Source organism: Equus quagga, chromosome 6 (assembly GCF_021613505.1).
Source record: "Equus quagga isolate Etosha38 chromosome 6, UCLA_HA_Equagga_1.0, whole genome shotgun sequence".
NCBI classification, from domain to species: domain Eukaryota; kingdom Metazoa; phylum Chordata; class Mammalia; order Perissodactyla; family Equidae; genus Equus; species Equus quagga.
The window spans coordinates 70,629,439-70,657,206 of NC_060272.1; the positions used below are offsets into that span (position 1 = coordinate 70,629,439).

Below are 27,768 nucleotides of genomic sequence, written 5' to 3' on the forward strand. Positions count from 1 at the left end.
TAGGAAATTCTTCATGAAATTCTACAGGAATAGTGCGTGTGTGTATGAATATGTGTATGTTTGCCATCCTTACCTATAGAGAAGCTCAGAAATATAAAACTATCTACTTAGAAGCCTTATAAAGGAAAGTCTCGGAATGTCTTTATTCATGTACGAATGAGAATGATTTTAAAAAAGTTGTGCCCGGTCAAAGAAAGCAACATATGAGAAATGTTCTTAACAGTCTGTTGGAATAGCCATTAAGAACATGGGGCTTTAGAGGCATATGTATCTGGCTTTGAATTCTGGCTCTGCCACATCTTAGCTATTGATTTGGGGTGTGCATTTAACCTCCCTAAACTTCAGTCTCAGTGTCTGTACATTAAGGTAACAACAGTACTACTTCTTAGGCTATTGTGAGGGTTAAATGAAATAATATTTATAGAGCACTTACACAGTGCCTGACACATATATGGTAATTAGTATCATAATTAGAGATTTAATGGAGGTTTACCAAAATATAGCATGTCTTAGAGATCCATTGACCAGATGCCAGAGATGTCTTAAAATATATCAGAAAGCTATCTGAAGAAATGTGAACAGAATGGACTGTGATGAATTTGAAAATCTTTTGTAAAGACAGTAACTATTTCGAGGATCATAAAACCAAGATCAGTGATTTAAAATAAGAAAATGGAAAGTAGCATTTTTCTAAAGAAGCACGTGACATAAAAAGCTGGTCCTCCTTTCATCAATTCATGCATAGAGTGTGGTCACTTATGCTGGCAGACAGTGAGCCTTAACATCTGAGCAAGGGTGTACAGCACTTCACTGAGTGTGGGAGGTGGGTTGGAGCTGATCATGCTTAAAAATTGGCTCACTCCTCCCATCTCAAGGGGACACGTTTTCTTATGATGCCATTATTCTACCATTACTGAGATTAAACAACTTGCAGTTAGCCAGACCGTTTGGTACCTTGATTATTTAAAATGGAATGCATTATTTTCTCAAGTTTATTCTCTAATATAAATGTAATATCTTCTTAATTTGATGTATGCTGAACATTATGATCCATAACCTAATCAAAAATTTTCACTTCTTAACAAAGCACCATCTCTTAGAGAACTAGGAATGGTCTTTTCTGTTGCTCTCAGAATATATGACTTATCTGTTGTAGGTCAAGACTGCTATTTCATAATTAAAAACCCACATGAATCAAAAATTATTTGTTGAGATCATGTGTGACACAAAAGTACATAAAATAGTAATGCATTATTTATAGTTTTTAATCTAAACTTCAAAATTGTTGAAAGAATTGATTTGGAAAATTCGGAAGGATGATCCATACCTCAGGCTGACCCAGGGCAACAAATAAAGCTCGAATTTCCTTGAGTATTAAAACGGACAGTTTGCGTGTGGCCACCTGGAAACTGCAGAGTAAAACCAGAGCAAAGCCTTCCACAGCATGGAGCACACTGCAGTGGGGACCTCGTTCCGACTGTGTTCTGTGGCTGGAGCCATTTGCAATTAGCTGTCATGCAATAAGAACATTCTATATTTAGAAAATTAACAGTGGACGAAGAAGAAACTACTATGTGTACATATTTTGGCACATTTAACCTTGTAATATTAAAATAGATGACAATGGCTTAGAACCAGACATGTCTATGATTCATTATTATTTATGAAATATCATAGATCCATTTTTGTTTTTAGATCAATTGTTGCTTTGGAACATCATCGACCGTCTGTTACCTCTGATAAGAAATAACTTTTCTAAGGCTATTAGTATTAATTAAAAACAAAACTGCTTCTGTCTGTACCATTTGAGGTTACACTGTATACTCCAAGTGGCCTAATTTGTTTTTACCTAAATTCTCTATAGACTTTTGGATACTATTAAATTGAATTTTCAAACATTTACTTTCTAATCAGACTCGCCTACTTGTTTTCATTTCAGATTCTAATCTAGGTTTTGCTCGTTTATAAGATGGGTTCTCAAAGCTCCCAAACCACAACCAACTGAGTCTAAAACAAAAGCAAGCCAGACAACAGGACAGATTGCACCTTCAGGTCAGTTTCCCTTTTACAAGCATACGTAAACCTTGTTTTTCTACCTATCCTCTTTTGGCGTGTGAAGAACACGAGGAGAGAGGAACGACCTGAAGCTCATCTCTGAGGTTAGCCGATCTGGGATCCCAGCTCTTCCCTAAATGCTATGAAGCTTCCCTGAGCCTCCACATTCCTGACTCTCAGCTATGCTCTTCTCTAGCCAGACCCCTTTCTCCATCCGCTCATCGCCAATGCCAAGTCACCACCACCCCTGGTTCTCTGACAACACTCCTTCTCAACCTGCTCTCCAAAATCTTATCATTAATTCTTACCATTCAAGATTGAGGCTTTAAAAGAATAGATAAACCACAAGATTGCATTTTATTCTCTATGGATATTAGACAAAACCACCAATATGCTGCCTTGGGTAAAAAAACTGGTGGACAGATTTTGTATATTCATACCCATATCCATCCATATCCAGCTCTATCTCCCTGGCCTATAGTCATTTGCTCTTACAGACAGATTTGTAATCATGACTCTCTGAAAAAACCAACTTTTACTCCCTAAATGGCCTTGTTAATGTTAACAAATCTAACCTGACGTGGCATAGCATGCCCTGAGTTTCTTGGTCATAGTTTATGCAGATGGAAGAACTAAGGGTCACCACTAGGGAGAAAGTTCCCAGGTGGCTGGAAGTAAGAATTCCAAAGGTTCTCTGGGCTGCAACATATTTACATACGTACTACGTAAAAGAACATAAATTGGTGAGAAGAACGTGAAAATCACCTCTGAATTTCGGATTTTGTTGGCTTGATCATAGACTTTTCCTTGAGTTTGTATGACCAGTTTCCACTGGGTGAGCAGCTGGAGCAGTAACTTCAAGGACGAATCAAGGAGTGTGTGATGCATGTCATTGACTTCTCGGAGCAGGAAGTTGGTGAAGCCAAATAGTACATCTTCCCTCCAGTCTGAGAAGTCAACAAGTAAACCCTGAAGAGAGTTTTGTGCAATATGTCGCAGTTCATCGTCCATATGAATAGAGAGCCTGTGAAATGAATAAAAGACAATAAGATCATTTACTTTATTAGCGTTTCTTCTAGATTTATAAAGGAATGTATATAGGTCTCTGCTTTTATTTGTGTCTGAAAAATGGGTCACCCTCCCTTAATATATGATTACATTCTTCACTCAGCTCCCTTAATGTTGATATCTTATATAACCATGGTACTTTAATCAAAACTAAGAAATTAACATTGGTACAATGGTCTTAAGTAAACTACAGATTTTATTTAGATTTCACCAGTTTCTCACTAATGTTCTTCTTCTGTTTCAGAATGCAATCTAAGATACCATATTGCGCTTTGCTGTATATGAGTACTTTTTAATACATGATTGACTACAGAATAAGTTAGTATCAAACCCTACCATTTTAAGGATGGTACTGGAGAAACTAAGGGACTCATCTAGAAGTTCAGTGGAAATGAGCAATCAAAAGTTAGGCCAGGTGTCCTCAATCTGTTTTGCCCTCACAAGGGATCTTTGGTAATGTCTAGAGACATTATTGATTGTCACAACATGGAGTGTCTTATGGCATCTATCTAGTAGGCAGGAGCCAGGGATGCTGCTAAACATCCTACAATGTAGAGAACAACTACCTATGACAAAGAATTATCTGGCCCAAAATGTTGATAGTGCCAAGGCTGAGAATTCCTGAGTTAGTCAACTGAAGAATATCAGTGTATTCGTGCTTTAATCTAGAACATCATAATAATATGAAATCTCAACATTAGTATGGAACATTATAGTTAACATAATGCTTTATACATTCTTTCATTCATTTATTTAATAAGCAAATATTTTTGAGACTCTCCTAAGATTTAGGCACTGAAGCCACTGTATACAGCCATTAGGATATGGAGTTCAGTATGGCTGTGTCTTGTGGGTAGGGTGCTTGCAAGAGTGAGGTGCGGGACAGTGCTGGGGAGGCAGGAGGGGCAGCTCGGTGAAGGGTCTGAGCCTCCCAGGGAGGCAATGCAGCAGGGAAGGGGTTAAGTGTCTGTGCTCTGGAATCAGAATGCCTGGATCAGTGTCTTGCCTCTGCTACTTATTAGCTACGTGACCTCGTGCTAGTTACCCAATCTCTCTAAGCCTCAGAGCCTCATTTGGAAAGTGGGGATAATAACTGCATCTGAATCTCATAAATCTGTTGAGGTTCATTGAGATGATCCATGTACAGTGTTTAGCAACACAATGAACATGTAGTAAGCACTCAGTAAATGTCACCTATTATTATTAGAAGAAAATGACTGTATCTTGAAAGTTATAGGGGAAGTAACATGATTAGATTCACATCTGAGAAAAAAAATAGGCAGGAATATAGAGATCGCCTTGGAGAAGTAACAAGACTGAGCACAGAGACCAGCTAGGAGGTCATTGCAGTGACTTGGGCAATAAGTGGAGGGGGCCTGACTCAAGGCAGAGGAGTAAGTAAGGAAGGGAGAGATGGAGATCAAAGATATTCAGGAGACATAATTTCCAGGACTCAGCAGCCTGGAAGTGTTCAGCGTCAGAGAATAAGGTGGCCAAGGCAACAAGGGTCCCCACAAATAGGGCAGATATTATCCCCAACCAATAGAAGAAGAAACTGTGACCCAGAGTGGTTAAGGAACTTCCTCAAAGTCCAGGATTCCAACTGTGACTACTCCTTAATCCAAAGTTTTCTCCATAAACCAAGTCTGGTACAGTCACATAGTTTTGAATAGACAGTATTTCAAAAATGTGATAAGCAAATACCTTTCTTATTCTCTAAAGCATAAAGTACACTAACTGGTCCAAATTTGACAAAATAAACCAGGCAAAAGCTCGTTAATGAGCAGATATATGCCAAGTCAGGCAGATATATCTCCCGTTCCAAAAGCAAGAAAAGTTCTACAAAGATTCTCAGAAGAAAGATCTAAGCTAACTCTTTAGGGAAGGGCTTGCCCCACTAAGTCTATAGTTCTTAAGTAGATCATAGTTCCTGAAAGAAAAAGGCCTTTAACCTGGGCTTCCAATTAAGGACTGTCTAAAGCAGGAATTTACAACAATTAGCAGTTGCATTTTTTCCAAAAAATTTTATGTAGAATATATAATACATAAAATCTGAGGGTTTTGATTGAAGCTGGGGTTAAGGGCCTGAAGCCCACTCATTTGGGATGAAACACTCTTTCACTCTACAGGCAGCTTGGAGTCATCTTTGTAGCCCATGGTTTGAAAACACTAGTTTATAAAAAACATTTGAAGCCATTTTCCCATCTTAAGTTTATTATTCCTAATGAATGTCTTCCGCAGATAACAAACCACCTCTTTAGGACAGGAACAACAGACACTCAAGAACTGTTAACTGATGGTAATGATGTTGGTCTTTGTTGTGAATTGAATTGTGTCTCCCTCCAAATTCACATGTTGAAATCCAAACCACCAGTACCTCAGCGTGGGACATTATTTGGAAATAGGGTCATTGCAGATGTAATTAGCTAAATAGGATGAGGTCATGCTGGAGTAGGGTGGGCCTCTAATCCAATATGACTAGTGTGCTTATAAGAAGGAGAACTTTGGTGGCAGACATGCACACAGGGAGAACGCCATGTGAAGATAAAGGCAGAGATCAGGGTGATGCTTCTACAAGCCAAGGAATGCCAAAGATTACAGAACCCAACAGAATCTCGGAGAGAGGCATGGACAGATTCTCTCTCACATCCCTCAGAAGGAAGCAACATAATGCCGCTTTGATCTTGGACTTCTAGCCTCGAGAACTGTGAGACAATAAATTTCTGTTGTTTAAACCACTCAGTTTGTGGTACACTGTGAGGGCAGCCCTAGCAAACTAATACAGTCATGAAACTAGGCAAGCATCTGTCTTTAGAGTCAAAATAAAAGCCATGTCACGGTCTATTTAGATGAAGCTTTTAAGTAAATACTTTCAGCTTTCCAAATGAGATTAATTCTACCCTTCATCTGCATTTGCTCTCATTCATCATTTGCAGTCTAGAATCTGTCTTAACTTTCAACCATAACACAGGATCATTTTAAGGACTCTGAGAGCCGCAACGTGGCGCAGCTCTTGCTATTTTGGGTAACAACTCCTCTTGAAATGATGGTGCTCACATGCTCAACCAGTGAAAAGACTCAAAAATATTCCTGGAGTATGAAGAGACAGGAAGAGGGAGGGGAAGGAGCTTTGGGAATAGAAGTCCTGGTTGACAATAAAAGTGGAATGCTTGTAGAAGACAGAGTCCAGACTGTCACGGAACTGAGACAGAGTGGAAATAAGGCATCAAGGCAAGTCTTCATGGCAGGAGGCGTAGGTGAAGGAGAAGCAGCTACGACAGGGGCAGGGTCCCTCCCTGCCTTTGTTCCTTGAAGAGTATGAGTAGAGAGCTGCCTATTGGATATTACTGCCATTTCTTACACCCAGATCTTTCTCATTTTTACTTGTATTATATTTTAACCAGATAATCACAGATCATCTTGTAAGACACATGAGATTTAATATTATAAGTCAGGAAACAGGAAAAAAATAGCCAACTAAAAAGGAAGTTAAATGAGAAAGCTGTCCAGCCATTCTGAGTATTCAGGATGTGTAGGACAGCAGCGTGGTGCTGGCCGGCATATTTCCAAGTCCTCTGATGTCTCCTTGTCTAGCAAGCAAGGAGTGCGGGAGAGGAAAAGGCGTTCTTCAAACCCCTGCTGGGCCATCACAGAGAGAGACCCGACCAGAAAAGAAAGGACAGGTTCTTGCCCACAAAATAAACAACTGCAATTAAATTAAAAAAACTGTCCTGTGGGAGAGTTTGGTGGCATAATTGAAAGAGAAGAGAGAGACTGTAAGAGAAGGTAGCTCAAGGAGAAGTCTGACTAGCTTGGGGACCAAGGCAAAATTTCCAAGAAGCTGATTTGGTTTCCAGGAGCCTAAAACGAGGTCACAGATACATGGTTACACACAAATAAAACCATTGAGGGGGCTTAAAAGGGCTTCACAGTGACATAGCAGTAAAACAGCCCAAAAGAAACCACCACCGCCAACATCAATTGCAGCTGTCCCCCCAGGCAGCTGGCACGAGGAGCACTGACCAGTCCGGCCTGATTAGACCTGAATGACATTCTGCACAGGCTGTGCTGGGGCAGATGGTTTGCAATGAGCTAGAGCAAGTGAGTGGCATGATCACAAGGGCACGTGCTGCTCCTATGAGGCTGTTATTGAATAAGGAAGGACGTGGGTAAAATGGGAAAGAAACCAGAACTTGAGCAAGGCCACCTTGTTGGTTGGCCAGATCAGACGAATGACTTTTAATGGAAAATACTTTTGTAAAGGTGAGCTTCAAATTCAGATGAAATCAGCTTAGTAGTGTTCAATAATTTTTGTGGTATAGAGGTGCAGGAATGAAAAGGGAGTAATTTCAAATCCACAAACCATATCCAGAAGAAAAGACCAATGAGGAGAAACAGCCTCCTCTAAACTACGGCAAGATAAACTAAAGATCCTTAGGAAGAGGTGAGGGACCTGCTGTCCTATAACGTCACCAAGGGCAGAAGAGAAAGAAACGGTTTCATAGTGGAGTCCAGGAGACATGGGTTTCTAAAAGGAGGGACTTCCTGACAGGTGGACCATTAACCTTTGGAATGGTTCACCAGAAGTGCTGGAAATTTCTTCCCTGCAAGTATTAAAGAATGAACTCCCACCTGCTTACATTGCCATTACATTATAGTTACAATATATGCTTTAAACTGCATTTCAATTAAAATAAAGATTAAGTGGTTTATTGAGGCAATATATGCAATTGAGACTATAGTTGTCAGTCAACTACTCAAAACAACTAGCCTCCTTCCATTATACAGACATATGCTGAAAAGCAGATGATACATGGCAAATGATAAATATTTTTCAGATACTACAGAAGATCCTGGAATTGTGTATGCATTACCTCATAAATTTCCACAAATTATAAGGAAAATACTGTATAAAAGGTGTTCATCTATTATTCTCCATAAAACCAGTGACATTTGTTACTTTCATTTGACTCCAGGAAAATTCTGTAAATTTGGGCCACTGACTTCACTCTTCTGAAGTTCAATCTCCTTGTCTGAAAATAGGAATGAATACATGCCCAGCTTTCCTAACTTAATGTATATGAAGATACATTGTACGTCATGGCATAATATGTTATTCAAATGTAAAGATGTCTAAAAATAACTAACATTTGCTGAGAGCTTACTGTGTTCTAGGCACTATGCTAAATGATTTAATTGCATTATTTAATTCTCACAACCCTATGACAAATTTTTGAAAGGGGAGGGTAAATATTGAACAGCAAACCCTTAGTGCATATGCAGTGCTGCAGGAAGTGACAGAGACAGGAGCCTGTAGACTGTTGGGGAAAGGTCCTTCCTGTGGTCAAGGGATAGAGCAGGAAATATTGGAAAGAGAATGAGAAAAAAAAGATGGCGACTGCCAAGGAGAGTAGTAAATTTCCCCGGTACGTGGAGAATCCTTGGGGGACCCAGACAGCAGGCTCTGCTGAGAGCAAGAAAGAAGTGCTCCCCAGGGATCTTATCATAACTTCAGGAAGGCCTGAGAACTTTCCATAGAGCCTAAATGGAAAGATTCCTCACACTTGGCCATTATGAGTGGGCTGAGCAATACGTATAGAATCAGAAATCTAGTAGCTTGGAGAAAGAGGTTTGCCAGTTTCATTCCACGAACCATCGTTATGCTACACATACTAATAAAAGTCTGAGGTTAGAGTGTCTGTAGTATTTAGCCATTACCTAAAATGCTGGGAAGGGGGCCTGGGGGCAGTTATGTTGGACATATCCTTGAAATTCCTTATTCAGGGAAGTGGGATGGGAGGGACATGAACTGGCATGAATATTGGTCTTATTTTGCCAATTAGGAAGAAAACCAAGTGTTTCTTCAGTAAAAATGTACCATGGATGTGACTGTGAAGTGTCTGAATAAAAGGTCTCACACCTCTCTGACTAGACCATTATTGTCTCAAAAGTCAACTTAATCCAGATGGGATTGGACTATGGGGAAATAAAGTGACTAAAGACTTGAAACCCACATTTATTGTGATTGAATTGCTTCAAATTTGTCCTCTGGCTCTCTTGAGGAGATCTGAAGGGGCTCATTTTCTCACAGGTTAATAGGACCCAGTGTGTAGGTCGAGCACTCCAAGTTATCTTTCCCCTGAGGACAACAGCCTCTGGCTTTTTTTGAAACTTATGTAAAAGAGTTCTTCACAGGCTTCCCATATAAGTCCAGTCATTTTCTTGATTTCACCCTAAGACTTGAACTCTCAAGAATATTTATTTGTTCTTTCTCCTCATAAAAACAGTACCCATTGCTTTGGGCTTTGCAAGAATGTACATAATAATAAACACGATGCACTATAAATAGCATTGACATTCCAACCATGTCTAACAGAATTCCCTCCTGACACGCCTGGCATCATGGTCTGCAGATTCAGACGTCACTGGATTAGCCTATCAGGGTGATTCCAGAGGTAAGACTCTCCCACATGGATTTATAGCAAAATAGCCTTAGAGACTTTACCAGAACGTTGCACGATATTTAAAAAACAGTATTTCAAAGGCCTTAGTGTACATAACCATCACCAATTAGAAGTTCACTGAAATAAGTGAATTTTGCTTCTACTTCGATTTAACTGATAACTATTCTTTCCCTGCTGACACATTTTCCCTCAGATTAACCAAATGCCTATGTCTTATGTCATTTAGTCCTCTCAGCAGTCTTATGAGATAGGCAGTATTATTCCAATTTTACCAAGGAAAAGAGAGAGCCTGAGGGGTTAACTAATTTGTCTAGATCACGTGGCTAGTAAAACGGCAAAGCAAGGATGGAAAATTCAGGATTTCCAAATGATTCAGTTTTATTCCCATGTTTTTGTACCTCCACCAAATCTTTCAGATGGTGGTCTCTCATTCTGCAGGGGTACACATGGCCATGAAGAGGGATCTTCTATTCCCTAATTCCTCTCAGCCATATCCAGCCTTTTCACCCAGCAACCCTTCCTCTGTAGAAACACTTGTCTCCTAATCCCACCCTCTCCACTGTTGTCCATGGCAAACTGATAGGCTGCTTCTTTACGTTTCTGGGTAATTTTGGCACTTGTCTCACAGCTTTTCTTTATTCTCCGTCTTTGCTATCAACCTGAGAGACTCAATATTATTGTGGATGACCCTTTGTAGCATCTCAGTCTCTTTATTCCTCAGCTTCCCCCACCCCCAAATCACTGTGTTTACTATTCCTTAGGAATCCACCCTTTGTTCCTCCTTAGACCTCCTCACCTGAAGATCTAAACATGGAATGGAAGAAGGAAGAAGGACCCATGGTCTGGAGGTTGCTGATTACAGCAAAGAATCAGTTATAGGTAGTAGGTGACAAAAGCCAGCGAGAAGAGTAGAAGGCTTTGGTCAGAGAGCACCAAGGCTTGAAACAGTGGTTTTCAAAGTAATGGTTCTTCAGTAAACCTCAAAATCCTGCATCATTCTTCTTCTAGTGGTGACTGGAAGAAGGAAAGGAGTGACTGTGTCTACATTTGCAGTGAAGAGCAATGGGGAAGGACACTAGGCTGTAAAAGCTATTAATTGATAGCAGGAAGTGATCAACAGAGGAGTCCAAACTGGTGGTCCAAATCAGGGAGCACCAGGAGACATGGTGCTCCATGGGGATACTCAAAAGCTGTGGGGTGACCACTGGGTAGTCTGCAGTCATGTGAGACGGGGGTTGGGTTACTTTATTTGGATATTGATGGGAAGGGTGCTCTCCGAAGGCTAGAGAATGTGAGTAAACAAGGATACACATGATGCATCTTTCATTCAATCAGCGTTAATATTTGTTATCCTTTTCCGGGCTTTCCTCTATTTCACCATTATCAGATTAACCAGCCTAAAACAACATTTTTCATCATGTTATTCTCCTCCTTAAAAACTCCATCAGTCCAAATGTCTCAGCTAAAAGTAAAGATTAGCTGAAAACCTACCTCTCCAGTCTTATTTCCATTTCTTTTTATCCTTGGGTTTCCAAACTCCTTTTTCTCTCTTTTTTTCAAATCAAGGATGACTTTTGTTCTTCCCCATTCCACTCCCTCCATGCACCCCATGTTTCTAATGATTTTGCCTTCTCAATTGCATTTAGGTAATAAGACACTTCTGATTTTTAAATTAAAGACATGCATAATTGTCAACTAGAACTTCAGATCAACATGAGAAAATTAAGCTTACTTAACTATAATGATATAATTTTACTCAAAGCAAATTACTTTAGGCTCTATTTAGAGTGTGCGTTCTTGTGGAGGATGGGGAGGGTGATAAATATATGATTTTTGGCAGCTTTCTGAAGTACTAAAGTTAGTTCAGGATGCCTATTACCCACCTTTTTTGGGCCTCTGGGGGTCTGTGGGTCTCAGGTTGGGCATCAGACCCAGAATGAAGCCAGGGTCTTTTCCAGCCAGACTCATCTCCTCATTTCCCAGTCCCACCTCTGTGCCTCTGCTCATGTCACTCCCTTTGTAAACCCCTCTGAATTCTGTCTGTCCTTCAAAGGGCAGTTCAAGTTCCACCTTCTCCCAGGAGTTATTTGCAGACTTCCCCAGTCCATGACTGAACTCATACATCACTGAACTCATATATCACACTTTTTGTGTCATTAATTTGCACAATTTCAGGCCTTGGATTGTTAGTTACCTTTTATGCTTATGTAATTTGCTTCCACATTGGATTTTAAACCACTGAACGTGCAAGAAAAAACAGAAAAATAAAAAAATTTTCTTTATTCCTCCTTGCCTACACATAGTACCTAGCATAATGCCTAATTTAGTAAATACTTGTCAGTTTTTGATAATCATTCTATTTTTTTTTTTTTAAAGATTGGCACCTGGGCTAACAACTGTTGCCAATCTTCTTTTTTTTTTTTCTACTTTATTTCCCCAAACCCCCCCTGTACACAGTTGTGTATCTTAGTCGCAGGTCCTTCTAGTTGTGGGATATGGGACGCCGCCTTAATGTGGCCTAATGAGCGGTGCCATGTCCGCGCCCAGGATCCGAACCCTGGGCCGCCACAGCAGAGCGCACGAGCTTAACCACTCGGCCACGGAGCTGGCCCCTATTTTTTAAGGAATAAAGACAAAGTATTAAAATCAGTTTTGATCAAATAATGCTCAGTACGGTTCTCACCCACCTAGCCAGCAAGTCAATAAGTTCAAGTTTTGACATCCCATCAGGAAGCAGTCGGGGAATAGCAGCAACACAGGTCCTGAAAAGATCTATTTTTGGCTTTCTCTCACCCCTAGAATTTGAAAATAAAGTTTAAACATAGGTCAAAGGTTATCAGAATTAAAAAAAAATCAATCAAATATGTGAACAAAGACTAGAATCCATGGCTTCTGAATCACTGCCTGGTGTTTGCTCCATATTATTCTCAAATGTTTATTGACTTTTATAGCTAGGCCAGTTCTAAGAGAACTTATAAAGATTTAAATATTTGACAAAGGTATATATCTGAAAAGAAAAATGCTGATATCACTAGCATTCCACCATCAGGCTTGCCATTCAGTTGGGCTCTGTGGGGTCTGGTCCCTGCAGGGGGCATTTAAAACACTGAATTCACTGAAATGCCTAATGCATCAGTACATAAGAAATACACGGCAGTCTTTCCTACATTCAGCATTTAAAAATGGGATTTTAATATATACAAGGAATGGTGCTTCTAACAAGCACGACATCTGGAAGCTTCTCTCCCTGATGAGTTACACTTCTCCTCTAGAGTCCCCAGCCCTGCTTTTAAAAAAAATTAAGTGCTTCCAAAAATAAGTCTTTCATAATGTTAAGTAAAATCCTGAAAAATATATATAGTTGTGCACCCATTTCGGATTTTTAAAATTATACTGATGTGCCTGACCTCTATGGAGATTCCTTCCCTCTTTTTACTTTCTTGAGAATATAAATATTAAAGGTAATTAATGCCTTTTGTATTCTGTTGTAAAATCTCAAGGAAAAATGTAAATTTTGTGATAAATTATTTCCATTTTTAGGTGTTCAAATAGATAACTGTTTGATTCTTAACCACATATTTTATCAACAACCTTTATGGAAAAACTAAATGACACATCAAATCTTTCAAATAACTTAAGTGATAAAATATAACAACAAAATTACATTCTGATGATTTATTCTTCTGAGAATAAATATAAAATTGGCAACCAAAGTAATGCAATCATAGGATATAAACACAATCACAACAATGCAAAGTAGCATAGAAGTAATTCCTTCTTGGAGCAGTAATTGTGGTCAGAACAGAAATGCAATAAGCAGAATTATCGTCTCTATCATCTGAAGATGATGATCAGACAGAATTTTTGCTCTGTGACATGACTTTTTAGCATGCTTTTGTAAGCTTCTTAGGAATGAATCAGAAACTGTTTATGTGCAAAATAAAACAGATATATGCTGACTTCTAAAATACTCTGCTTTTGTGGAAAGTCATAAGATTACTTTCTCTCCTTCTCCACAGTCCTTTTGAATGGGATGCACGAGGACTCTAGAGAAGTCTTCAAATGACATCCTCAATAGCTGTACAGAGTTAGAGCCTGGTGATCTCTCCCCACTGTTCATCTGCAACACAGTGAGTTGTTTAAACAGTTCTCCTAACTTGCTCACCAGATGTTTTAAACAGCCGGGATTATTTTCATATCTGTCGGAAAACAGATGACCCTGCCTGGCCTGAAGTGTAGGGGGAATTCTGCCAGGCTCCCAGGCTGATAAAGCAAGCCTAGATTAGAAACTCTAATTGGTGCACGATTTCCTTTTACTAATGCAGTCTTTGCTCTCTGGGCTTTTATAGGAGCATGTGAACTCTCCAAATAACATAATTTTTGTTAACAGATATTATTATTATATATTATATAAATATTACTATTATTTGATAGCATGAACCACAAAAGGGATGAGGAACACAAACGGAGCAACACAGAATGCTTAAATGTTCAAGTTCATACCCTAAGCAGTGCCTGGGAAAGCAGTGGACCAACTTTGTATGTCAGCTCTAATGACTGTTTCCATTAATGTGTGTGGACCACAGCTGTCTCCTGCTAAATGCTTATATGATGCCCTAATGTGTCCTTGTGTTTTAGAAGTGTAGCAATGAGTTATTTTCTATCAGGGATCTGCCTTAAAGCCTAGCATCAAAAATATTCCTAGCCCTATTTTGGGGTCTTAAGATGGTTGAATAGGAAAAAGCAAAGAATCACTTTAGAAAAAGTTTAAGGTATTTGTTAAAATACAAACGAAGAAGTTTACAGTTACATTTAAACTTGTACCTTTTTATGGTTTTGAAAATATTGTTTTGGTCTTGACCCTATCTTATGATCTCTTGATTAGAAATATAGTTTTCCCTTGAAGGTCTTTCATTTCTTTACTATTTTGAGAGGAAACAACTACACGGCAGAACTTTTAAAAGCATTTCTTATATCTTCTACATTATAAATCGAAAATTGCTTTAATATATTCAAAGAGTTTGTAATAATGAGGTTAAAAGTTTATTGACAATCTGACAAATTTGTGAGGTAAGAACTAGAGACATAGTATAATTAATGTTATTAACCTTGGTCAATTTTGATTCTGCTATGGTTTTGGTTGAAAAGTCTAAAGCAACATGATCTTCATATCATCTAAATCAAATGACTGGTAAGCTGCAGGATAATATGCATTGTGTAATCCCATTTTTGTGAAGAAAATATGTATATACATAAATTTGTGTTGACAGAGGGAAAGGTCTGGAAGGAATCACACTGTGCCAAGTAATGGTTGCAGATTCAAGTGGAGCCCTGATGAGGTGGCTTTCATTTTAACTTGATAGGCTGCTAAACATGTATTTAAAATAATCTCATATTTTTCCCTTTGTTTTATCACGTTTTGTTTTGTCATACTTTGTTTTCGATATGCTACCATTGTAATAAAAATACACACCCACAATACGAACTTCCCTGTGTAGGTAACAACTCTCCAACTAATTGTGGTATTTGGAACTGGATATGCTGAGTGACAAAGGAAATTTTCCTCATTATATTTTTGGAAAGCCGCACAGGTGCCAAATATAATTTAATTCACAGTCCAACAACAAAGTCCAAACTTTCTTAAAGTGTAAAGTTATAACATAATCCTAGTTCCTGCCATAATTAATCAAAAGTAGCAAATATAAGCTGTATGAGTTTCTTCTGCAGAGCTCTAATCACAAATCCAGATCTTAGATCTTGGCTAAAAAGACTTGATTTCTACATTCAAAGCTACAAATGCTTTCTTAAATCCAGTGTTTCAATGGCACAGTTGCATAGAGACTATTAAAAGTAGGTTTAACTCTCACAGTTCAGGAACTATTACTAGAAACAGTGAATCTGAGATTTATAAAGATGGAACGTCTGTGAACTGATGATGTTACCATACAGCATGTGCTGTGATAAAGCTTGGGAGCAGAACATCACTTCTGAAAAGTGTGGACAGGTAAAAGAGGCTTGGGCCCCATTTTCTAACTTACTGGCCTAAAGATACTTGAGATATAACCAAAATAGATCTAGCTCAGGTTTGACCTTATTTTTAGAGTTAGTCAAATATTATCAAATTATGTTTTTACTATTCGTAACACTTCTTAGAACTCTGATTCTAAGAAGATGAGAACAAAATACAGAATAAATGGGAAGAATAAATGAGAAGAATCTCTAGTGCTGTCTTTTAGTGAATCAGTCGTTCACTGAAAGCTCAGTGCTCGCTGTACTCACGTGATCATGTCTTCGGGTTCTTTGTTCAACATCTGGACGTTAGTTAGCATCATACATCTTCCTACTTCTTTATCAAGGTGCCTTAAAATGTTGTCCACAGCTTTTCGTACTTGAGAATAATATAATGACATGCCTGAAAAACAAGGATTATAGTTATTTCTTTGACTAAATCTTTCAAAGAATGAAACCGTAGTTTATTTATCCTCTATGACATTTTTTTCCTGAAGACTTTTTCTGGGTCAATGACTTCTTTGAGCAGAGGCTAATTCAATCTCTTATCTGCAGTACTCTTAGCATAATGGCCTGCACTTAGTAAGTGTTCAAATAATCACTTAAATTCAATAAATAGGAATTCTAATACTTCAAAGGGAAATATTTGCCAGGAAAGTTAACATAAACAAGGAAATAGAAAATTTTACTTTAGAATTTTTATGTTTCTGGTTAATACAAGAAGACTCACCATTATTAGTGATTATGTGAATAAAAGATAATTCTCATTTAGGGTTAGGATTTTAACAACTTCATATTATTCTCTGAAATATATGTGCGGATTTTTTTTCCAGTAAAATAAAATGACTTCACATCATAAATTTTAAAACTAAGAAAAATATATTTTAGTTATATTATTTTTACTGCTTTCAGTAAATACAGTGTCAATATCCTACAGTGGAAGAAAAATATGTATAGCATATACATTTCACAGATGTATATGAATTTTATATATTTATGGATACAATACGAATGAAAAGTAAGTTGCTTTGCATCTCAAATTTGAACTTTAATGAAACAATTACTAATGGTTATTTCTCAATCACTAAATCTTTCTGAACTCATTTAAGAATTGCTTAATGAAAGATAAATATTTTAAAGCAAAGTTTCCTCATGTGTTTCCTTCAGGCCTTTGCAATCCAGGAACTATCCTAACCAAGTACCTACTACAGTAGGTATCTAAATTCAGGGACTCAGTAAGAATGAAATAAATGCAAATAATCACCTCTTTGAATTAAGATAGCTAAATTAAAAAGAAAATAATCTCATGTAGGCTGAACCCACAATACAACCTAGCGTATGTGGGATTTGGCATGTTTAAAACACAGGTTGAACTAATTTTACTGAAAAAGAAGGAAAGGAACCATAAAAATGAACAAATATATCGTTGCCTTATAAATAGGGTTCTCTACCAAAGGACACAGATGTCTCAGAAATTTACTGTAAATTGTAGATAATCAATATTTGGAAGTTTGAAAAGACCAGACAGAAAAGTCTAACATTTAAATGAAAAAAGGTTTACCAGGAAGCTCCAATAAGTTTAAAGAGCAGTAAACCAAAGCACGGCCTGAATCAATCAAAACAACTAATGTTGGAATGTCTCGTCAGCTCCTTTTACGAAGACTTTTTAAAAGCAAATCTCACTAAGGGTAGGTATCTGTTGGTCATTTTCAAGCTTAATAAGGCCCAGCTCTAACACATCCTTGAAACCCACCAATCATTTTGGCTTCCTCTTCAGTTAGCGTTTTACTCAAATATGTTTTCTTCACTCTCAGTGTGTTTCCTGAAGGGAGAACAGCCCCTGTAACCGGCATGGGAGGCTCACCATCTTTCTGCTGCAAGCTATCAGCTATGACCAGGAAGGCCCGTAAGCCAATGTTCATTCTCTGTGAGAGACAATATGTTCATGATTAAAAAAAGAGACCCAATTAGCATCATGGAATTAAACTACCAGTCTTTTAGAGAAGTTAAGCTTGGCTCCCCATCTAGATTAGCATGAGAAAGTCTTTTAATATGCACAAGAGTTTAGGTCAAATCTATGAAAATAAAATTAAGTTTCTGTCACTGTTTGTTGCTGCATCACAAGAAAACAACTGGGAAGATTTTCCCCAAACTTGGAGGGCATGTTTCAGATGGTCATACATCATATTCTGTTTGGGGGATGCTGGGTGCCCCTCAAAGGGAGAGGCAGTCATCCTCTGGAGCAGCTGCAACTAAGGCAACTGAAGTAAATAAAAGGCTCTATGTCTCCCGGAGGGAGAGAGAGGCCACGTGTGTTAATTCACAAAGACTGAATGAAAACAAACAGGAATTCCAAATGTGAACCGCAGAACAAACATCGTCTGCTCTGAACTGCAGGTTGTTGACTTTGATTCACAAAGGCTGTCAAGTCTGAAAATAATTTTTAAAGCTTCAATGCTGCAAAACCTGTTACTGATACAAGCATACAAGCTTATAAGAAGAAACGCCATTCTGGGCCAGATTATCTTCTTCAGGCTCCGGTAAGGCAAGATGTTGGCTCTGAAAGATGACTCAGTAAGACAGCTGCTCCCAGGAGAGATGACCTTAAAAGGTCAGAAGGCACTAAAACATCTGTACTTCCTTAAACAGCCATGTGAAAAACATTTACACACATATTTTCAAACCACGTGAAGTAATCAGTTCACAAAGTAGATTACTATCTACAGCAGAAAATAATTACTAGTACTAACAATGATAATCTAGTTACAATTTATTGAGTCCCCAAAATACATCCAGGACTGCTCATTAACTCCCATCTTTAAAATAGCCATACAAGGAAGGTATGGTTATTCCCATTTTTCAGGTGTGGAAACTGAGGCCACATAACCTGTAGGTGAGAAGTTATGTGTCTAAGTCAGGTTTGCCTGTGGAGCCTAATTATGTTTTATAACTTAAAGTAACAACTATGTCTATTCATTCTCAAACTATTTATTCAGGCTTCAAGGAATGATGACATTTCAAGCAGGATTTGGTGAACATTTCTCTGCTCATTTATACCCAATCCAATGTGTACTTGATGATTTTATGGCCTTCAATTATATTCTATTTCCATTTTCTAGAATGAAAAATTATTGACTTTAAAAAATTTCACTGTATATCAAAGTCTATTAGTTCCTTCATTTATTTTAGTTGTTCTTACATGAAATGTTTTCTAGGCTTGCGTATTTTTCCCAAGACACAGCATCGTTTTGGGTGAGGAAGTATAATATTCAATTCAGGAAACACAGTACCAACAGAATAACCATGGATTGACATAATGGTCAAGCCTCAGTTATTTACAAGTGGATTATCTAATTTATGAACCATCCTTGCCAGTTCTCTTAGTTTTACTTCCCTCTGGACAATACCAAGCGAAGAAGTAAGATGCGATAATTTGAGACATATATTTTGAACTTCATTTCAAAAATAATTTTTAAAAAATATTTTTATAGGTTTGCATCATGTATTACCCCTTTATGATTTGTCTGGTCTTGAGAAATTACTTAACTTTTCCAAGACCAAGTGTCAGCTTCCTTTCTATAAAATGAGGGTAATTATACCTATTGGTCATACAGGGCTATAGTGAGGATTAGAGAAAATGTCTGAAAAGTTCCTGCTGGCAAATATATAAGATAGGCTAGAATCTCCATGTTATTTTTTTTAAAGTCAAGTTTACTGAGATATAATTCACATGTAGTAAAATCCACTCCTTTTAGTTGTGTAGTTCTCTGAGTTTTGAGAAACATACAGAGTCAGATAATCACCATCACAGTCAAGATACAAAATATTTCCATCATCCCAAAAAGCTCCCCCATGCCTCTCCCAACCCCAGCACCTGACAATCATTGTTTAATTTCTCCCTACAATTTTGTCTTTTCCAGAGTGTGATATAAATGGAATCAAACAGTACATAGCCTTTTGTGTCTGGCTTCTTTCACTTAGCGTAATGCTTTGGAGATGTTGCGGCAATATCAGTAATTTGTTCCTTTTTATTGCTGAATGGTATTCTATTGTATTGATGATTCATGATTTGTTTAGACAGTTGTTGAACATGAGTTGCTTTCCTGTTTTTAGTGATTATGAACAAAGCTGCTATAAATATTTGTTCAAACCTTTGTGGACACATGTTTTAATTTCTCTTGGATAATTTCTAGATCATATGGTAAGTGTATGTTTAACCTTATAAGAAACTGCCAAACTGTTTTCTAAAGTGGTTGTACCTTTTTGCATTTTCACTAAAATAGTATGAAGTTCCAGTTGTTCTGTATCCTTTCTCAGCATATCTCATTGTAGTTTTAATTAGCATTTCCCTAATGACTAATAATGTTGAACATCTTTTCATGCACTTATTGGCCATTTGTATCTCTTCTTTGGTGGAAAGGCTGTTCATTTTGCCCATTTAAAAAACTGGGTTATTTTCTTATTGTTGAGTTGTGAGAGTTCCTTATATATCCTGGATAGAAGTGCTTTGTCAATATGTGTTTTGCAAACACTTTTTCCCAGTCTGTGGCTTTATAATTTATTAACAGTTAATATTAATCTATAGTATCTTTTAAAGCTCAGACATTTTTTATTTCGATGATGTTCAATTTATCAACTTATTATTTTGTAATTTATGTTTTTTGTATCCTAAGAAATTTTTGCCTAACTGAAGCTCACAAAAATTTTATGTTTTCTTCTGGAAGATTTATAATGCTGGATTTCACATTTAGGTTTATGATTCATTTTGAGTTAATTTTTGCTTACAGTGCAAATTACGGGTCGAAGTTCATTATTTTGCAAGGAGATGTCCAATTGTTCAGCATCATTTATTGGAAAGACTATCCTTTATCCATTGAAATAACCTGGAGCCATAATTCCCGAGCAAGAGAAGACTCTACTATTTGGGCCCTGGGCTTCCTTCGAGCCAAAATGCCCTGGCTTTGCATTGGCTTTACCCTCCCTCTCCTCACTCACTGGCTACAGCAATTCAAGAAGCCTGTGATGTCATTAGACACCAGACAGAAACTCCCATTTTGAGGCTTCTTGGGCTGTCCCTAGACATGTGGCAACCTTAGCACCAAGAAGAGAATGCAGGATGTGGTGGGAAGGAGCAAGAGGATGCCAGAGACCTGCCTTCCCTTTTGTGACTAACCAGCTGCCTCTTTCGAGCCTTTGGGCTCTGGGCTTCCTTCCTCATTGACAGAATGAAGGAGCCAGATAATATCTGATGATGGCAACAATCTTTTTAAAAAATTTTTTATGGTGTGCAATTTATTTCACTTCTTTTTGCTTATGAGTTTGTAATATCAATATAATTTTGCAAGGAGATCTAGAAAAGTATTCTGTTCATTTTACTGGTAAAAAAAAAAGATGAAGTTCAGAAGGCAAATGTCATATAGCTAGTAAAAGTGGTAGAACCTGAGGCCAGTGGCAAATCCAACTTTGCTGACTTCGGGTTCAGTATTCCTTCTACAATCTCATAGGGAAAGGGCTGCAAAGAGGCAGCTTGCCAGGCATATTTCTCTTGGCCAATCATGTTTTTAAAAGTTTAAAATTGTGCTTTTCATTGGCATAGGCCCCAACACTCCACGTTGTATATCATACCCATGACACATTCATTTCTATGATCCGCCTGGCCCTTTAGTTGGGATGCTTCCACAGGAACGTACATTCATACATTATTTATTTAATCCCACTGTGTTTTAGTATTTTACTATTACGTGTACTTATTCTTCTCTGTTTCATCACTTCCCAATATTCAACCTGTTAATCTGCATCAAAATAATTATAAGAAAAAGTACTGACTTTTCTAAAATAAAACAACCTGGCTGGTAGTGACAGACGATCTTTTTGGGCAAGGTTAACTCTGTTATACAACAACAGAATATGGTAGCACATCAACCTTTCATCATTCTAAGTCTATTCATCCAAAACCTTACTTCTGAAATTCCATCATCTCTACTATTTAGTCAAATAACACGGACAGAAATAAATAGAAGGCTTTTTAGAAAAATGTCCTTCACTCCATTTCCCAAAGTTGCAGAGCACAGGTATGGCTCTGCCAATGCATGCTCTGTTAGGAGTACACAGGAGGATCATTCATACCTCTGGATTGAGACTGAAAGCCTTTGCTGGTTTCCCCACACAAAGAAAATCAAAAATGATTTCTTTCATTGCAAAATCTAAACGCTCCTATAGTGAAAAAGAGAAAACAAAGCAAGTGTTAAAATACAAATTCAACGTAAAATATCTGTTTTCATCATATGCACCAAACAGGTGGCTGCTCAAAGAAGAGAGGTTCTGCTCAGTTTTATGGCTCACAGGGAGTCCCTGAAGGAGGACTGTGCCCATCCTAACCTGTGGTGGAGCTGCTTTTGTTTTTGGGTGGCATGCAGAGATGCCTTCATTATATAATATACACAATTAGCCCCTAAAGAACAGAATGACTAACGACAAAAAACCAAAAAAGTGAAAAACCAAAACACTTGGTGTCTCTGGGCTTATAGAGAGTCCAAACTCTTTATGCTTGTACTACAGATGCTGATAACTTCTTGAAATTCAGTTTAAAATGTATTTTTGAAAATAATACTGCAAAACGACCATTTTCTACCATTACAAATCCTTTGGCTCATATTGTAATAGACAATTCTGCAAGTGAAATGAACAATCATCAAATAAGGCATATTTAGGTTACTTAAATGAGAAAGTTTAAGTGAGGTTCTAATAATTTGAGGCAGTGGCTACCAAGATATGACAGGTTCATTTTATACAACATATTCCAGAATAATAAAAGTACATTCTCAGCCACATGATCTCTACATGTAGAAAAGTTACATTAATTTATCCGCCTGCAAAGCATATAATGTCCTTTCCCTAAGCACAAATATTACAGAGGCATTTCATTATACCAAAAACCCAAAGAGATATCATATATTCAATAGTCTGTGAAGTAACAATTGAACCTTATGTCTTTACATCAATATCAATTGTAACTCAACAGTATTTTCATGCCTATTATTTCTCTTTATCCACACAACATTCTGAGGTATAGTGGGAAAGCATTTTCACCTACATTTTACAGACAAAGAAACTGAGAAATAAGATGTTCTCTGACTGGCTTAAGGGTAATAGAGCTGGTGCATGGCAGAGGTTGAACTGGAAAAATTGTATTTTCATTTTCCTCTGTAAATCACAGGAAGTCAAACGTGGGGTAAAACCATTTACTCACATAGTGTTTTAAAAAGTCAAAATCTTGGGTCTAAATAGTACAATAAATACTAAAAACTATGTTTAATATTATTGGACCCCGTGTTTAAGTAAATTAGTACATGTAAAGTGCTTGGAACAGTTCTTGGCAAAGAGTAAGTGCTTGATAAATGCTAATATTCCTATTGCATTCTTATTTTCAAAGGGTGAAAGTTAGAGATTATTTACTCCTCAAACTTCACTAAATTGTCTTCTTTTGATTTCCTCCAAACATCAGACTCTTCGCTTCCTACTGACTTACAGAATCCAGCACAGAGAATCAGGAAAAAACAAGGAGTAAGAGTCAAGAGACTTTTGCTAATAGGTTCTGTGACCTTAGATGAGTCACTTAAACTCTGTCTCTCAGTTACTTCATTTGCCAAACGCTGAAAACACGTGACATATCCATGTCACGATTTGTTCTGAAGCAAAAAAAAAAAAAAAAAAAGAAAAGAAAACTATGTGTAGAAACACTTGCAAAACCATTCTAAAAAGTCTATACATGTAAGATATTATTTTAGACTCTTCATCTGTTAGTACTTCATAAGAAGGAGACTGGCTACTTCAAGGCAATTAGAGGACTCTCAGTGCCAGAAGTTTCTCCATTACCTGGGCAATGAACTGGATGATTTTCACAAAGATGTTCAGAGGCATGTCCCTTGGCACCACACCACGGGACCCTTTGGGGAAAAGCGTTGTGATGATGGTTATAAGACGGCTGAAAGATAAGGGGAAAAAAGAGAAAACAAGCAAGATTGGCTGAGCTCCAGTTCTTTAAGGGAAAATGGCAGATGTTTCATTTTATCTAAGTATCAGAGAGAATTCAGAAAAAGAAAACAAACCACTTCATCCCTTTTCCATTAGCATAATTACTCTACGAAAAGTTTTTCTGGAAAACTAAGGGCAGTTGGAAAATTATAGCCGTTTCCTTTGTTAAAGAGGCAAATGCAGCCCTGGACACGAAACTTGGCAGAGGCTGGAGTTTCTGTAATGGCTGCTGAGCCAATGACCAAGGAAAGCCTGAAAATGTCCTTAGGATTTAGACCTTTTAGAAACTGTCAGGTTTGAACAGCTTCTAGTATGGTCAGCATAGGTAGCAATAAAACAAAACACCCTCTTCACTGGCTGAGTGTGTGGTTACCATTAACCCAAGCCAGCTTCTTACCTCTGAGTAGCTGTGTTGCTTTCACATTTAATTCGAATCATGTAAACCCAAAGTAATCTGTACAGAGATTCCAGTGCAACTCGAGCCATCTTGGGGTCTTTATTCTACAATAGAAACCAAGATGTAAGATTGTAGATTAAATGGTGATGTATGGAGATTATTCTTTTCTGAATGCCTGGAAATGGAGGGCCCCAGGTAGGTGGCAGGGTGCCTACGAGACACACTGCATCATCTGGGACTTATGGGGTACTTGCCTCCCAGTGCCCATTGGGTAAATGATCTATGAAGAGGGACCCAAATAGCCATGGGGAGGGACAGAGTAGTTCTATGGGAACTCATGTCATTCTCTCCTTTGCCAAGGTGAATACTTGAGATTACCTTCTTCCTCCAGCCCTAGGGAACCTGTATCTCCTAGCACCAAGAGGAGATCAGTCTGTTTTTTCTATCGTTGATTATGCCCTTGTAAATACTGCTATTGCTTTGATTCCCTGAATCTTCCCCCTCACCTCCCATCTAACTCCCCTCCAACATTTAGTGAGACCAATGTGTAGTAGGCACCGTGCTAGAATCTGAGATATAGAGGTAAAAGATAATCCTTTTCCCCAAGACGTTCACACTCCGTGGGGGATGGGAGACAGATAACAAACAATCATCTCTAAGAGAGAAGGAAAAACTGGTAGGGACAGGAACTAGAGAATGGAAATTAGGGCAACCTATGGCAAACCCAATGAGAGAGGTCAGGAAAGGTTTCCAGGGGCAGACAAAAACTCAGATGAACTTTAGTCCATTCATTTACTCATTCGTTCCTTCAACAAACATTTGAGTGGCTACACTGGGCCAGGTACTGTGCTTGGCACTAGAAACTTTGAATGATGTAAAAAAAAAAAATGATGGGGAAGGAGAGCATTTTAGGCAAAGGCAACAGTACGTGGAACTAAGAGAGCTGGTGAGAGGGGTCATGTTTCAGAACCTGGTAATAGTTTGCATGCCAGTGCCTAGGGCCAGGTGAATGAACAGTGGCTGAAGAGGCTGGAGAGGAAGGCAGGGGTCACCTGAGGAACCCTACATACCCTACTCAATAAGGGGACCAGGGTTCTCATGATAGTGACAGGAGGCCACTAAGAAACCATGAAAGAAGTCCTAGTCTGCAGTGTGGGGAAAGAAGGAGATGCATGGAGACCAGCTGTGGCACATCTGCCAGCTTCCAGGAGACAAAAAATAGGCCAGAGAGGAGGGACTTGATTCCCTCCCCACTGTCCTACCTTACACAAGTCATATTCCTCTTGATTTACAAATCACAGATTGGGTGGCTTCCCTGATGCCTATGGGATCAAGTTATCATTTCTCGGCACAGCATACCTGACCAGTCAATATGTGGCTCTAGCCTACCTTTTCTGCCTCCCCTCCTGTTATTCTCCCACAAGCTCCCTAAACTCTAGCTAGGCCATGTTTATTCCATTTCTGTGTCAGGAGGGGGTTCCCCTCAGTCCCCTATCTGCCTTGCATCCTTAAGGTGAACTCTACTCCCTTATAGTCTACTTGAATGTCCCCTCCTTCATGCAGACTTCTCTGTTCCTCCCCAATATCCTGAACCCCATTAAAACTAACTATTCCCTCCTGAGGGTCCCCTGACCCTCACACAAACCTCTGGCATAGCCCTTCAACTCTTTACATAGGGTCTTGTTTAGACATCTGAAAGGAAGGGCATTATTTCCCCCTGACATCTGTTAGAATTCCTGCCATTCTGTGGGGGACTGATAAATGTTTGCTAAACAGTCTTTCAAAATCACTCTTAACTCTCTTAAAGGTCTTTTGCTTTTATGTTACTTCTCTTCCCTTATTCATTTATTTATCTTGTCATAATTGTTTTAGCTGTTTTATTCTTAGTGTAGATAATTTGGGTACTGATGATTTTTTTAGAATTCATAATTGTTTAGAGATTATCAAGGATAAAGTTCACCTTAAACTATTTACTGAATAAAGATGAGTCACAGAAACAAATTCTATGGAAAACACTCTAGGGAGCAGTTTTTTAGATTTAGGAAAGATAGATTTCTTATGTCTATGTAGTCAAAATAAGTTTTTAGTGTGATCATTACTGTAAAATTCTAAACTTCTATATGCATTTTGGTCTCTTTCTGGACTTCTTTTTTGTTCTGTTAGCCGTCTATTCATGTCCTAATACCACATCATTTTAATTTTTGAGGCTTCAAAATGTGTTTTACTATCTGGCATGGCCTACCTTCCACCATCCACTGCTCTTTTTTCTTTCCTTTCTATTTTTAGAGTTTTTCTAGATATTTTTGCATGTTTATTCTTCCAAATAAGCTTTATAACTCGTTTTTTGGGCTCCAGGAAAAAAAAAGCCCCAACTTTTTAGAATCATACATTTACACATAAAGGATCATTTTTCGCCTGTTAGTAAAACACGTATGATATACCTTATAATTTGTTGAATGTTCTCATTACATAAAGAACTTTAGTAAACTACTGAACCAGTAAAAGTTGTGTTTAATATATTCCATCATTTAAAAATTTTGGGAATTCTAATTATCTTTCCTCTAATCCCTCCAAATCAGCAAATGTCTATGATGCCCTTACGTGGTGGTTAAAAGCAGACTCTAGACATACACTGTTTGGATTTGAATCCATCCTTGCTCTTCAATTTGTTAGTGAGGTGGCCAACCTCAGGCAAGTTCCTTAATCTCTCTGGGCCTGACGTTCCCCGTCTGTGATAATCTTCCCTCCCTCCTAGAAGTGTTATGAGAACTAAATAAGTTAAAGCATATAGGGCACTTGACACTGTTGCTGCCCATAGTACCTATTATTATGTACAAGGCACCAGGATCTAGCAGCAAGCAAGGGACATGTAGTCCCTGGCTTCAGGGAGCTTCCATTCTAGTGGAAATGTTTCTGCCTTTGTGATTTCCCTTTATTGGTATAGTATATAAAGTATTTTTTGTTTCCATAGTGTATCATTCAAAATTCTCTCATGTGCCTTATCTCATGTTGTAAACCTGATGGGGTAGGACGAGTATCATCAAAGTTTCAATGAGCTTAACTGAGATCTCTAGTTTAAACACTTCATTTTACCGTCTTCTGTTTAACTTCAGCCTCTTTTATACTTTTTCTGTTCCTGTACCCACGATTATCTTTTTGGTGCATCTTGCTGTGACCGATGTTCTTTCCCCCTTAGACTATCTCTGAGATTGCCTATTTTTGCTCCCACAGAGACTGAGAAGCAAATGGCTGACTTAAGTTTTCATTTTATTTTACCCTTGGATCCTGCACTGGTAAGTGGTTTTCAGCATTTCAAGATGATATCACAGATGGCTGCAGCTGACTCCCAGAATGACTTCCTCACCTTACTTCCACTCTCCGTACTGACAAGCGACATTCTGAAACTGCAAATGTGATGGTTCACCTCCCTGCATTTAAAGTCCCTAAGTGGCTTCTGATCAGATCCTGGACAACATCCACATTCCACGATGTGGAACACGAGGGGCCTTTGTGACCTGGCCCCCCATTACCACCTCCAGCCTCCACCTTGGGCGAGGTGCACCCCATGCCCTAACTCCCCTTCTGCATTTCCCTGAATGCCTGGAATGCCTTCTTACCCTTGGTCGACTTGGAAAATTCCCGATCCCTGGCAAGATTCAGTTAGATGTCATCTCCTCTATTACACTCCTCTGCCCCTCCACTCCTTCCTCCACCCCAGAGACTGCCAAGTGCCCCTGCTCT

At 38.3% G+C, this 27,768-nt stretch overlaps 1 protein-coding gene across 9 annotated transcripts in view; it reads right to left on the bottom strand.

Moving 5' to 3' along the window:
• Nucleotides 1–27,768, bottom strand: part of FRY (FRY microtubule binding protein) — a 401,426-nt gene that overhangs the window by 109,305 nt on the left and 264,353 nt on the right. For all 9 annotated transcript variants that reach the window (XM_046664270.1, XM_046664266.1, XM_046664264.1 and 6 more), the window contains 8 exons: nucleotides 24,028–24,131; nucleotides 23,472–23,580; nucleotides 21,723–21,809; nucleotides 17,350–17,521; nucleotides 15,867–15,999; nucleotides 12,275–12,382; nucleotides 2,821–3,079; nucleotides 1,328–1,510 (listed from right to left, as the gene is read on the bottom strand). In XM_046664270.1, the coding sequence (XP_046520226.1) occupies nucleotides 1,328–1,510; nucleotides 2,821–3,079; nucleotides 12,275–12,382; nucleotides 15,867–15,999; nucleotides 17,350–17,521; nucleotides 21,723–21,809; nucleotides 23,472–23,580; nucleotides 24,028–24,131 (1,155 nt within the window). The remainder of the gene's footprint in view (nucleotides 1–1,327; nucleotides 1,511–2,820; nucleotides 3,080–12,274; nucleotides 12,383–15,866; nucleotides 16,000–17,349; nucleotides 17,522–21,722; nucleotides 21,810–23,471; nucleotides 23,581–24,027; nucleotides 24,132–27,768) is intronic.